Genomic DNA, 15,152 nt, shown 5'->3' on the forward strand with positions numbered 1-15,152 from the left:
AAATATTTTTGTAACTCAAGATATGCGTAAAACAAGTCAGCTGTGTCAGAAATCAACATATAAGTGAACACCAATATATATAATCATGCTCTATTCATAATTTTTAACATTTAAACCACGAACATATGATTTTATCCATTACCTATGGCCTAAAAGATATATATCTCATATTCATTGGATTCACATGTGAATAAGCATAAGAGGTAATGATATTTGATACCTTGGCCCTTGTAATCAAGTGGAGACTTTTTCTTATCCATTGCTTCTCTCTTTCGATTTTGAACCTTCTAGGTTCCACCTTGCGCATGTGAGAAGCTTTGGCTGAAGTTCCATTACTTCTTTGATTGATAATTCTATCATTGGGCCTAGGAAGCATTTTTCTTGATGATTCCTTTTTCTCTTGACCTTTTTGTCCATCATTTTGTGTAATTTTTTGCACATTGGAAAAGTTAGGAGGACTTTTTGGTACCCATTTCATCTTGGGTCCTTGAGAGTTAGGAATAAAATTTATAGAAGTTTTGACAACCCAAACCAACTTATTTCTCATGTAATAATTTCTTCTATGATAGCACAAATGAGAAATATGTCCTACTTTACCACAATAATTACATACAATGTGTTTGAAAGATAACTTGTTCTTTTCAAGCTCAACTTTCAAATTTTTGGCTTTCTTGCTATTATCATTATCCAAGCTATTATTTCCATAATCATTTATAGGTTTTCCATGTACAAAAGTATCATTATTATTTTCATTTTCAAACATGGAATATGAGCATGTAAGATTATAATTATGCAAAGTTTGGATGATAATTCCTCAACTTGATTATCAACATCAATGCAATTTTTAAGAATGGTTGAAGGTTCACAATTCAAGGATATGTCCTCTTCTTGAAAATCAGTAAGATTATAATTATGGAAAGTTTGGATGATAATTCCTCAACTTGATTATCAACATCAATGCAATTTTTAAGAATGGTTGAAGGTTCACAATTCAAGGATATGTCCTCTTCTTGAAAATCATATATATTTTTCAAAGATTCAATTTGATTTTCAATGAAGCAAATACTTTGTATAGAAGCCAAATTTCTATTTTTCAAGTTCAACAAGCTATCATTCAAATCATCATATGCACATTGCAAATTATCATATTTAGGACTATAATCAAGGTTTGTATTATTTACCTCAACTTGAATGTCATCATTGTCACAAAGAGGTTTTAAGCTTCTTTGATCACTTTTAATCTCTTCTTGAGTGCATTCATCATCTTTTTCTTCTTCCAATGGATTTTGCTCTTTTTGCTCTTTATATGCATCTTTATGCACAAAATCATCATTGACAAGATAGATAGTAATAAGAGTATCCCATATATCTTTAGAATTCATGCAATGTTTAATCTTAGCATATGCATCATCATATACACTTTTTCTAAGCATTTGTATAGCCTCAAGATTGAAGACAAAACATCTTTTATTGAAATCATTCATGCATTCTTCTATTTTCAATGAAAAACCTCTATCTACAACATGCCACATATAAAGATAAATTGATTGAATAAAAACTTCCATTCTTTTTACCCAATATTCAAAATCCTTACCATCAAAGAATGGTGGTTTATCACATTCAAAGCCTTGCATTTTTTTGTTTGATTTAAAATTAAATTATATTGGAAGCCCCAACAAGGATCTTTAATTCTAGGTGGTTAAACCTCTAATTGAGCACTAAGCTCTGATACCACTTGTTAGAAATGTGGCTTCCATACTCAAGAGGGGGGTGAATTGAGTATTATAAGATTTTCGCAAAAGCCCACTTCTAGTTTCTAAATAATCACTTCAAGTAAACTTTGATATGTGGAAAGCTAATCAATATATTCAGACAATCCATAATATATAATATATCACAATTATATAACTTATACTAGCACATACAAGATATCAAAGAAGCAATTAAAGTTCTACAAATAAAGAATTTAGAGTTTAGAGAATTGCAAACTCAATATATCCTGGTCGGTCACCACTACTTGTGACCTACGTCCAGACTGAAGCCGCTCGATCAACTCTTTCACTAATGGTCAAGCTTCACGAGTGCTTGACAAACCTTTACAATCTTCCAAGACTTCGGGTTCTTGGATACCTTTCAATCTCCAAGTTTACGGGTACTTGGTAACCTTACAATTCACTCTAAAATTACTTAGGTATTTGGCCACCTCTCAAACAATGGGTCTCACAACCCTTTCAACTCAAGAATACAAGAAAGGAAATATTTAGAAATGAATATACACTCTCAAAGTGTGGATATACAACTTGAAGCACTCTGGGTATATGAATTTTCAAGATATGAGCTCAAATATGTTTGATCTTTTAAAGATATAAAAAAATATGCAAATGATAGTGTAGAAGCTCTCAAAGTATACTTAATATGTGTAGAAATTATGTCCAATGTTTTTGAGTAATTGGGAATACATATATAGTGTTTTCATTGAAAACTAGCCGTTTATAGCCGTTGGGAAACTAGCCGTTTATAGCCGTTGGGATCTCATTTGATAAACTAGCCGTTTTATAGCTGTTTATAGTCGTTGGGATCACTTTTGAAAACTAGTCGTTTTATAGCCATTGGGATCTGTTTCCCAACTTGACAAAAATAACATTGTTTCGTATTTTGGCTATAATTTGAGTTATACATGTCGGCTTGATGTGATCTTGGTCTCGTTGGAAAGATAAAATATATATCTACAATTTTTATGAAGAACACAAAATCCAAATCCATCATCTTAGATACGAAAAATTGTATGGAAGACAGAAGCGAAATTAAGCAACAAATTTTAAGTTCAAATGTGTTCTAGCTTGCTTCCAACTACTTTTTGTGAAAGATCTTGACTTGATAAATATGTTTTGAAGTTATAAAATATGTCAAGGATCTTTTCCATGAATTTTTCAAATTTCTTTCAAGTATATAAAGTTTAATTATGCAATTTGAAAAACACGTTTAATTTGAGAAAAACTTTGAGCTCATGCAATGCAATTTATCATATACCCTCACATATATTCTAAGTCCTAAAGATATATTCTGAATATGATTTTAGACTTAGCTTCATGTCTTGTGTCTTGGATCTTTATCTGAACTTGAGGTTTTGACTTGTTGAATATGACAATACTTGACACTTTGTTGGTTTTGATCATTTGTCACCATGGGTATGATATTGAGCTTCTCTTAGATGTTGTTCATGATTAGTTGTCTTTGATCTTGATGTTGCTCTTCTAATTATTCCTTGTTGCTCTTGATCCAATGATCTTGCCACTTTGATATGACATCGCTCTTCTTGTATGGCTACATCATACATTTTAAATATCCACATATGGTTGATGCTTTTTGCTCTTGATCAATACTCTTATCTTTTTGTTGTTGCAACTTTATTATCATCAAAACATACCTTGTATCTACACTATTACCAGCCCCATAACATATCCTGCTCTTATCCTATTCTGTCCACCAAATGGGCGCTAAGGTTTTAGGTTGAATTGGTTGAGCCGTAAGCCCCAGTTAGGCCAGTTGATCCTTTTACATCCACAGGGAATATCCACATTATAACGGGGCTAGTTCTCCTAAAGAAATTCTTTTACATTCACAAGAACTTGAATCCAAGACCTTGCTTAACCGGAATCAAGTATGTATCACTTGATAGTTACCTTTTTTTAATTCTTTTGAAATATTTAGCAAAAAAATTGCGTCATTTTGTATTGAAAATTTTTAAATCATTTCAAATAAACTTTTACATTAAATCATTTAGAAAAAATAAAATTAACGCAATTGGGTTGGCTTAGATTCAATTTGGTTGAAAAAATGGAAATCTGATACCTAAATCAGTTGAACTTGATCGAGTTGGTTCAAATTAAATTAAAATCAGGTATTGGATCTGGATTCTCTCATATGAAAAAAAAACATGATATGGTCATATATGGTATCATAATCATGTAAAGGTAGATCAACGGTAATAAAGGAAGAGAGAGAAAGTATTATAATAGGAAGTTATAAAATCATAACCGTTGATTTATTTTTCTATGATTGTGATATTCTCACATTACCATGTCATGTTCTTTTCTACATAAGAGGATCCATTTTCAAATTAGGTTACCAACAAAAAAATTAAAATCAATTCAACTACCTATAACTAGAGGTATAAATAGGTCACATAACAAATCAGAGCCTATGACCTATTATATCTAATAAAATAAAACAGACCCAAGCTTTTACAAAAAAAAAAAACCTTTTTAAAAAACAGACAGTAGGCTTTGTTTTATAAAATTCGATCTATAAACCTACAAGTTGGCCTATATATATCATATTACTTATTTTAAATAAAATAAGATAAAATAATTATTTTAATAATTTTAAATAATAAAGTAATATTATTTTATTTATATTTAATAATTAAATATTTAGTAAGATTTAATAGGCTTATGCCAAATCTTTTAATTTTTTTTTTAATATAAACTAGGTCAGACTTATAATTTTAGTTAGCACAAAATTAACATATCAGACTAGGCCTAAAGTATTTTGTATATACTTAACTTTTTAAGAGAGGATATTTTGACTACCAAAAGTTTTCACTACCACCTTACTACCTATCTAATCACCATTGGATTAACATTTTCTCTCTTTTCAAAAACTTTTTAACATTCTCTCTCTTTGATCCAATGGTGATTTGATAGGTAGTAAGGTGATAGTGAACACTTTTGGTAGTCAAAATATCCCCCCTCTAACTTTTTTAAGCGAAAGTCTAACATGGCTCAAACCTATTCACATGACTGCCTATAACCTAACCCGTATTTTAGGAATTATGGGTCATATCATACTCATAATACCCCTACGATTAATGAGTTTTTCTTAATATTGTACAAGTAACACACTTGGTAAAATCTTTCAGTTTATTATATAACTCAAATTAAACCCTTTTATATAACTCATAATACCCCTATGGGTTTAACTTTAGTGGGTCGTTCTTTGGACTAAAAAATAAAAAGTTAAAATACCTAATTTGACAAATCATTTATATCGTCTTACTTAGTTAAAGCTTCGGTACCTATATTTTATTCTTAATTATCTAATATTCTAATAAAATGTCTGGCATATATATGAATAGATTGCTAATAGCATAATAAGGCTTTGTGGTGAGGCCACATCATAGACTTTCTATTTAATTTGTCGAACAATTTGTTTTTCTCGTTTATGTTTGTCCTTTTCTGCATGAAATTATTGGTAATATCCATTTGCGAGGTATACACGTATTCGCTCTTCTTGAAAGCATGGCCTATGATGCTGCCAAGTCTCACAAGGTTTCCACCACGACAAGACACAAAAATCCTAGGAGAGCCGAAAAAAGTCAGGGGCAAAACTGTCACAATAATGGCAGGCTTCTTAATAATACAAAATTGCCACTGGACTTGATATTTAATCACTTCACAGAGACACAATCACACAACACAAAAGCAATGGAGGAAACTAGTGGCGGTGATCACGTGAGTGCAGGTTCAGGGGAGCGGAGGATGAAGATGAAGGTGATGGTGGCTATAGACGAGAGTGACGGGAGTTTCTATGCTCTTAAGTGGGCCCTGGATAACCTATTCCCCACCATAGCTACTGTGGGAACAGCAACACCTGATAATGACGGCATGGTGTTTCTGGTTCATGTTGAGTCCGTATTCCACACCCATGTGTACCCGGTTGGACCCGCTGGAGCTGGTAATGCTAAATTTAAGTTTGCATATAATTTTCATTGATTATTATTATTATTATGTTTCTCATATTGCTCGTGCAACATATAAATATATATGCAAGACTCAATTAAATGAGAAGAGAAAGAAAAAAAGTGAATATTATTTATTATTTTATGTTACATAAAATAATTTATTTTATTCAACATTAGAAATATATTCTCATTACATACAAAAAAAAAAAGAAAAGAAATATATTCTCATTATTATTTTATATTTGAAGATTATACTGAAATAATTTAAGATTTTAAATGAATAATAATTTGACTCTAGATCATAGCGGTATATTTTATTTTATTTTATTTTTATGCATAGCGGTAAATTAAAAAATAAATAAAATAAAGAAGCAAATTTGGTTTCCCATTGAATAATCTTTGTAAAGTTGGCGTTTTTAATTTGTAAATATTTTTAATTTTTCAACGTGGTTACGGGAATGATATGCTTTTGTGTGTTTTAAGATACGAGATTAATGTTTCTTAGGAGATAATTTTATATCTCCTCCTACCTATATTAAATGTGGAGTTTATATTCTTTTTCTCTTCTCTATACATTGCTTACATGACTCTATATATATCTTTATGTGTAAAATTATCTCATGTCAAAAATATTAATTTGTGATCCGGCTTCGACAGCGTCTTATCCACCATCCACAGTGGTGGATTCGGTAAAGAAAGCCCAAGAGGAAAGATCTGCTGCTATTCTCTCACGGGCATTGCAAATGTGCAAGGATGCGCAGGTAAACGTATAATGCATGTTTACCACATTAACAAAATTCATTCCTATTTCTTAAATTAGGAGCTTTGTTATTTGTAGGGATGGCAATATGGGCGAGCCCGCCCCGGCCCGTCACTAGCCCGTCCCGGTCCGTTATGACAAAATGGGTTGAATTGAGTAACCCGGCCCGTTTTATGAGTGGGCTGGCGGGCTACGGGCCAGCCCGCCTAAAATAAAAAAAATATAAAAATAAAATATAAAAAATTAAATTCTGCATAAAATCACATAAAAAAATTTGCATAAAAGCATACAAAAATCTGCATAAAATCCTAATGTTCTTATGAAACCAAGAAGATCAGTGTTTAATAATCTGCATATAAATATGCATCTTTCAATCCAAAAATAATTAAAAAAAAAAATCATATCAGGATAAAATAGAGTAACAAAGTGTTGTATGAGCAGTCCACAACAATTCAAAAAAGTCACTCGCATGCAGAGAAATCTAAGATACGGCCTAAAAAAAAAAAAAAAGACTTGGCGGGCTGACTTATATGAGCTGGCGGGTTTGGCGGGTCGGGTTTGGCGGGCTGGTGGGTTGAAAAACTCAACCCAGCCCGCCTCATTTGTCAAGCGGGGCGGGCCAACCCGGCGGGCTCAGCCCATTTTGCCGGTAAGAAGAGTGGGTTAGAATATGTGTTTTTCTTCTTTTATTATCTAAAAGAGAAGAAATGTAAAAATGATATAACGAAGATTTTGTGTAAATGGGGATGAACTTATATAACTCTTTTTTTTTTTTTTTTACTTTAGAGGTTACAAGGAATTTAACACAACACCGTATACTACACACACTCCTAACACACACCTCACACCACTAGACTAACCCTAGCGGTGAACTTATATAACTCTTACGGTTGATATATCTAATAAATTAATAATTAATAGATAAAAGTAGTTAAATATAAATACAAATTTACACAATTCACGTATTTAATAAATAATAAATTAAAGCGATTAAATACAAATAAAAATTTATACGGTATATCGCATTAAATAGTGTTATTGATTAAGTTAGAAGATATTTTACTTGAAAGTAATTTAATTTCTTAATATACTTTTTTTTAAATGACATGTATTATTTATATTTTACTCAGTCTGCAAATTGGTCATAAATGGATCGGTTCACAGGCTGATCTACCAACTCGGTAGTTATTTTTTTTATTTTTACTTTTCTTTTAATTTTTAGGATTTTTTTAAAAATATATATATATTTAAAAACTTTTATCTCTCTAGATATCTGGGTCCTTGGAGTTATTTATAGATGGTAGGTCTTTAAAAAATAATTAATCTTTCTCATATTGGAAATATAATTTTATCTCTTACATATATATAAAAATGTGTAGAGTTCATATAAGATTATGTGAAGAAAAAAGAGAAAAAAATAAAATATGAATATTAAAATATTTATATATACATATAAGATAAAATTATCTCTTATAGTATAAGAAATATAATATAAGAAATATTAATAGCTCACGTGTTAGTGGTGACTCAATTCAGTTTTTTTTTTTTGTAGAGTCAACTCAGTTTAACCCGAGGGTTAAACTAGACCAGATTCAGATTCACGTTTATAAACTTGCAAATTATTCAGTTTGCCCATTGAATGGGTCAACCAGTGAATAGCAATTTTGTTAATTTTTTTTTTTTTGTAAGTTGCAATTTTGTTAATCTAGTTATATATACCATTGAATGGGTCAACCCGTGAATAGCAATTTTGTTTATATATATATATATATATATATATATATATATATATATATATATATATATCATGGATTTAATATTTGTCTTTTAAATATATATATATATATATATATATCATGGATTTAATATTTGTCTTTTAAAATTAAAGATATAGAATTATCCTTTTTTTAAAAAAAAAGAATTATCCTCTTTAAAGTAAGAGAAAAAGATATATAATAAAAATTATGGGAGAGAAAATAGAAGATTTTTTTATTTAAATTTTAAATAAAAAATATTAATTTTAACTAAAATGACCCTTTTTAAAAGAAAAAGCATTTTCCCCTCCCTTTTTATAGGATGTTATACACTTATACCTATATTTTTTTCATATCTATTTTATTTATTATTTTCCAATCTCAACTAACGTTAATCCTTCTGAAAAAAAAAATGTATAGATATACTATCTTATCATTTTTTTTTAACGATGACATGTGTTATTTTTTGTTTTTTGTTTTAAATTTATTTTTTCATATTTAATTATGGATATTGTTTTTTCTTAAACTTGGAATACATTCCGTCTTTACTTGTATTCCGTCTTTAATCTCTCTCTTTTTTTATTCTAACTGAATTTAAAAAGAATCCATGCAATGTAATACTGATCACTAGTTGGCGTATATGTATAAAGTATTGTTCCCGAATCCAGATATTCAGAAGGCACATATGCTATTTTGTTTTTGTTTTTTCATATTTGTCCCGTGAATTACATACCTAGTTTCTATAAAACAGAACGTAAGATTATTTAAGTTATATGATAAAGCTACTAGTTTTGGTCAACGCATGTACTTTATGTATCCTTAATAGAGCTTTAAGGGTAAGGACCCAACAGAGACGCAAGAAAATGAAAAGAAGAATTCTCAATGTGTTTATTGAGAATGAATGATCTTTGTGTTACAAAGGATCCCTTATATCAATCCTCTTCTAACTCCCCACGTGCATTCCCTTACAATGGACACATAGACCCAACTAACTAACTAACTGCCACCTCACTAGCCAATACCTAGCCTTTTACTATTATACCCCCAATATGATACCGATATACACAAGTGTACAATTAAACATCTACTACAAAGTCCTTAACCCACATAGGGGCTCCTCTACTTCTTTTGCCCGTAACAATACCCCTGTCTACCAAATCAACATTGTCCTCAAGGTTCAGCTGGGGATAATGCAGCTTGAGTTCCTCTTCATCCTCCCAAGAAGAATCTTCTGGCAAAGAATGAGACCATTGAACCAACCATTGAGTACCGGATTTATGTTTATCAGATACCGTCCGAGACATTAAAACAACTACTTGCTCTTGGACAGGAAAATTGCTATAGCTAAATTCAGGTACAGTTGGAACTAAATCAGGATGATGTCCCTTAAAAGGTTTCAGGACCGAAACATGAAATGAAGAATGTATCCTACACCCCTCTGGTAGTTGCAGCTGGTAAGCAACTGGGCTCAATACTCTAATAATGGGAAAGGGACCAAAGTACCTTTTAGCTAGCTTCTGATTCGGTCGTCTTGCAGCTGTCAATTGCCTATAAGGTTGGAGTTTCACCAACACCAAATCACCCACTGCCAGGGAGATATCTTTTCTATGTTTATCTGCCTGGATTTTCATGCGATTTTGAGCTCTTGCAAGTGATGTTTGAGTTGAGCAAGTAGCTCATTGCGATGGACTAAGGCTGTATCAACTGCTTCAACCTTGACTGATCCTCTAGGATAATAAGGAATCAACTGAGGCAGTTTCCCATACAAAGCCTGAAAGGGACTCATACCAATTGAAGCATGGTGAGCTGTATTATAATGCAACTCAGCCCAACTCAAAAAGGAGGACCACTTGTGATTCTCATCAGAACAGAAAGCTCTAAGATATTGTTCTAAATATCTGTTAAGCTGTACTTGTGTGCAACTTAGTCCCACTCATCAGATTGAGGGTGGTAAGCTGTACTTGTGTGCAACTTAGTCCCACTCATCTTAAACAACAATGTCCAAAAATGACTGAGGAATACACTGTCCCTGTCCGAAACAATAGACTTTGGATATCCATGCAATTTCACCACCATGTCACAGAACAAGGATGCTACTTTGGCTGATGTGTAAGGATTGGCCAAAGCTCCAAAGTGTGCATACTTTGAGAGGCGATCAACCACTACAAGGATGACTGAAAACCCACGAGACAAAGGCAGACCAGTTATGAAATCCATGGTAAGATCTTCAAACACCCCAACTGGAATGGCCAAGGGTTGCAGCAAGCCAAAAGGAGGAGTGGTTGCTGTTTTCACCATTTGGCAGATGGGGCAATTCCCAATGAATGCAGTTACCTCCCTTCGCATATGATACCAAAAAAAAGATGCTGACAGTCTAAGTAATGTGCGGGTCACACCAGCATGCCCCCCAATTGGAGTAGCATGTGCTTCACTAATCAAAATTTGCTTTAAATCAGATTTGGAACTTAACATCAAACGATCCTTGTAATACAGAATTCCAGCTTTTGCTGTAATTTTAGGATCAACAAACTCCCCACTGCTCAACTTGTTATGAAAGGCAATCAGTTCTGGATCAGAAGCATTTCCCCCCTTTATTTGCTCAATGATATCAAATTTAATTTCTGAAATCAATGTCATAACAGTACCTGCTCTCTCTTCCTCATACATTCTAGATAAGGAGTCAGCTACAACATTGGAACTACCAGGCTTATATTCAATGACAAAATCATATCCCATCAATTTACAAGCATACCTTTGTTGTTCCAAAGTCTGAACTGTTTGGGAAAGTAATTCCTTCAAACTCCTATGGTCAGTCTTGATAACAAACTTGGAACCAAGCAAGTAATGCCTCCACTTTTTCACTGCTTCAGCTACAGCAAAGAGTTCCCTGACATATGTTGAAGCCAACTGCATTCGAGGTCCCAATTTCTTGCTGAAAAAAGATATGGGCCTATTGTTTTGTAATAAAACAGCTCCAATGCCAATTGATGAGGCATCAGTCTCCACCACAAAAGGAAGAGAAAAATCAGGTAAGATAAGGACAGGGGTTGAAGTCATGGTTTCTTTGAGTAATTGAAAAGCTCTATCTGCCTCCTCAGTCCACTTGAAGGACTCACTTTTAAGCAATTCCGTTAAAGGGGCTGCCAATGTGGCATAGTGACAGATGAATCTTCGATAGTAGCCCGTAAGTCCAATAAAACCTCTTAACTGTTTCACATTCTTTGGTTTGGGCCAATCCATCATAGCACTAATCTTCTTAGGATCTGCCTTGACCCCATCTCCTGAAACAAGGTGCCCCAAATAATCAATTTCTAACAAAGCAAATCCACATTTATTAAGTTTAACCTTAAACTGGTTCTACTGCAAACACTCCAAAGCCATCTGCAAGTGAAGCAAGTGTTCCTCAAAAGAGACACTATAGATCAGTATGTCATCGAAAATACTATGATAAATCGTCTCAAATAAGGTCTAAACATCTGGTTCATTGTCGATTGGAATGTAGAAAGAGCATTGGTTAAGCCAAATGGCATCACCAAAAACTCATAATGGCCATCATGAGTTCTAAAGGCTGTCTTGGAAGTGTCTTGAGGCTGCAACCTTATTTGATGATAGCCACTCCTTAAATCTAACTTGGAGAACACACTAGCCCCCTTAATGAACCCAGAAGCCAACAGATCTGCCACCTGCTTCTCAATTTCGGATTTTTGGTGATGGGCATACCTATAAGGTCTTATGTTAACTGGTGTTGACCCTTCTGTCAAATGGACAGCATGATCATATTCTCTAGAGGGAGGTAGACCCTGAGGTATTGTGAAAACCTCTTGATAGTGGACCAATATGTCCCACACAGCTGAAGGAATTGTATCCTGCACAGATAATAGTTCTGTTATGGCATTGGTTGGGTTGGCAACCATGACAGTGTTAGTTGCAGGTACCAATGTAGACAACACAAAACATTCAGCAATTGAATCCTCCTCTTTTCCTCCTTGCCCCTTCAATAGGATTCTCTGATTGTTCTAATTGAATTCCATAGACAAATCACTATAATCATGAATGACTCTTCCCAAGGAACTCAACCACATGATGCCCAGAATAATTCCCAACCCAGTCAAATCAATGATCCATAAATCGACAACAAAATCATGCCCTTGAATGTTCAACACAATAGCTGGGCATTTTCTGTCACATACTAAAAAGTCTCCATTTCCCAAAAGCACTCTCATTTTAGGTATTTTAACCATAGGCAAACCCAAACTAATAGCCAAATCTTTCTGCACAAAGTTATGTGAGCTCCCAGAATCAATGAGAATAGGAACTAATAGTCCATTCAACCGAATTTGAAACTGCAATGCTCTTGGATTCTGGTCACTGGCCATGGAATGAAGTGCTGCATCCATGTGATGTAATTCTGACTCCCTAGACTCCTGTTGAAGCTTCTCTGGTTGCCAAACTATGTTTTCCTCAGTTTCCTCCACCTCTTCCTCCGAATTCCCCACCATAAACAACATTCTCCCTTTACAAACATGCTTGGAATTCCACTTCTCATCGCACATATAACACAACCCCAAATCCCTTCTCTTTTGCAAATAGTCATTAGTCACTCTCCTACTAGAGGCTGGAGGTGGTAAGGCCAAAACACTCGGTTTATGGGATGGCAGATTAGATGGTAGAGCTGGTAAACTCGATTTGTTGTGGGAAACAAATGGAGTATTGGAATTAAGTGGTTCAACAAAAAGTGGTTTAGAAAAAAAATTCTTATTAACAGAAGACAGAGACACACGAAGTTCTGTATAGTGGGCTTCATATGTCAAGGCTAATTGCATTGCTTGATGCAATGAAGTTGGTGTATGTAATTGGATGGCTCTCCGCAAATCAGCATGTAATCCGGACACAAAGAAGCTCATCAAAACTTCATCACAGAATTCAGTTACCTGATTAATCAATGCTTCAAAACGTCTGATGTAATCATCAAGAGCTCCCTCTTGAGTTAATTTCGATAACACACCTCTGAGATCAGTGTATCTGGTACCACCAAAACGTTGCTTAACTGCAACCTTGAAATGCTCCCATGTTTGGATTGTGTTCCCACTAAACAACCATTGGAACCATGGTGCCGCCATTCCTTCCATCTTCATACCTGCCAATCGAACTTTGAGAGGCTCTGGAATCTGGTGCAACCCAAAGTACAGCTCCGTTCTGAAAATCCAACTAACTGGATCCCTTCCATCAAATGAAGGCGATTCCATTTTAACAGATCGCATGACATTACGCGAATCATTAGGGTCGAATCGAAATTGATTCTGCCCTGAAGATTCAATGTTTCCCCCAACTGGATTGGTTCTTGTACCCCCTTGATCACCTAAACGATTCTCGATTCCTACCATCGCAGCATTGATTTGTTGAAGCTGATTGGTGACAGTGACAAACTGTGTCTGATGATCCACATATCGCTGTTGCATGTCGTCCAAACTTCTATCAACACGCGCCTGAAAGGAACCCAATTCCTCCGCTAGCTCCTGAAGTCTCATCTTCAACCAACGTGAGTTCACAATATGAAAGCACCAATGTTAAGGGTAAGGACCCAACAGAGACGCAAGAAAATGAAAAGAAGAATTCTCAATGTGTTTATTCAGAATGAATGATCTTTGTGTTACAAAGGACCCCTTATACCAATCCTCTTCTAACTCCCCACGTGCATTCCCTTACAATGGACACATAGACCCAACTAACTAACTAACTGCCACCTCACTAGCCAATACCTAGCCTTTTACTATTATACCCCCAATATGACACTGATATACACAAGTGTACAATTTAACATCTACTACAAAGTCCTTAACCCACGTAGGGGCTCCTCTACTTCTTTTGCCCGTAACATAGAGACACTAGGGAAATCATTTCTAAAGCCAAACCTGATGACATTATTGTTAAATGATGCAGTTGAAAGCAGAAAGTGTCATTCTTCATGGAGACCCAAGGGAAATGATTTGTGAAGCAGCAGAGCAAATGCAAGTTAATCTCCTAATCATGGGTAGCCGTGGCCTTGGCACGCTCAAAAGGTTAGTGTGTTAGTCTTACGATGATAATATATACATAAATATATATTGAAATCTCTGGCCTTTTGATTCATTAACTTACTTGTTTACTTTTTTTTGACAAATTATTTATCAATCTAATTTTGCAGACTTAAATATATATGTGGGTTATGTGCATTTTTGCAACGCGTGACACACTGTAGATGCACATTAGATTTTGCACAAGTCAAGCAATCAAATGTTATGATGTGGGATTTGAACATGCATATTTTTATATTAGATTGATAATTTATTTAGCTTTTGAATCAATAAAGAAAAATATTTCCGTTAGCTTAAAAGCCAAAATTTCTTTGAAATTTCTTTACTTGTGTTTTTATTCAATCAAATGCAAGCAATTAATTGTTGGGATGTGAAGTGATTTATTAGTATATATAGTATTTATTATGATTTCAATTCGATAAATGGATGATTCTACATATACATTTGGTGGCAGGACATTTCTTGGAAGTGTAAGCGACTATTGTGTACATCATGCAAAAACACCTATCCTTATTGCGAAACCACCAGAGGAGCACAATAAAAAGCAGTGACTGCAGTTTTTCTGCTATGTTTAAGAACGTCTTTCCAATGGAAGAGTGCGGAATATAATTTATGTATTTTAATGTCCTTTTCTCTAAGAAGCTTGTGTTTTTTTAATACTTATTGTAACAAGTAACAACTATATAATAATAAATGTTAAGAGATTTACTTGAGTACTACTGTTGCTTTTTCAATTCCTTTTGCTTTTGGATTTCCTTGAGTTATTTTACCATCCACGCACACATATATATATATATATATATATATATATATATATATAT

At 33.8% G+C, this 15,152-nt stretch overlaps 1 protein-coding gene across 1 annotated transcript; it reads left to right on the plus strand.

Moving 5' to 3' along the window:
• Positions 1-5,486: 5,486 nt before the first annotated feature.
• LOC133304699 (universal stress protein A-like protein) lies at positions 5,487-14,953 on the plus strand. The gene is made up of 4 exons (XM_061504757.1): positions 5,487-5,736; positions 6,401-6,504; positions 14,198-14,316; positions 14,786-14,953. Exons 1-4 carry the CDS (start codon positions 5,487-5,489, stop codon positions 14,880-14,882), a joined length of 570 nt encoding a protein of 189 aa, XP_061360741.1. The 3' UTR covers positions 14,883-14,953.
• The last annotated feature ends 199 nt before the right edge of the window (positions 14,954-15,152 follow it).

Source organism: Gastrolobium bilobum, unplaced genomic scaffold (genome assembly GCF_033153095.1).
Source record: "Gastrolobium bilobum isolate Gb01-03AN ecotype WA unplaced genomic scaffold, APGP_CSIRO_Gbil_v1 utg9112, whole genome shotgun sequence".
In the NCBI taxonomy this organism is placed as follows: Eukaryota; Viridiplantae; Streptophyta; class Magnoliopsida; order Fabales; family Fabaceae; genus Gastrolobium; species Gastrolobium bilobum.

Bases quoted from the DNA above. Each gene is read 5' to 3' on its own strand.
- LOC133304699 (XM_061504757.1), top strand. From the start codon at position 5,487: ATGGAGGAAACTAGTGGCGGTGATCACGTGAGTGCAGGTTCAGGGGAG. The intron at 5,737-6,400 runs GTAATGCTAAAT...CGGCTTCGACAG, and splicing joins GGTTGGACCCGCTGGAGCTG to CGTCTTATCCACCATCCACA. The intron at 6,505-14,197 runs GTAAACGTATAA...TAAATGATGCAG, and splicing joins AAATGTGCAAGGATGCGCAG to TTGAAAGCAGAAAGTGTCAT.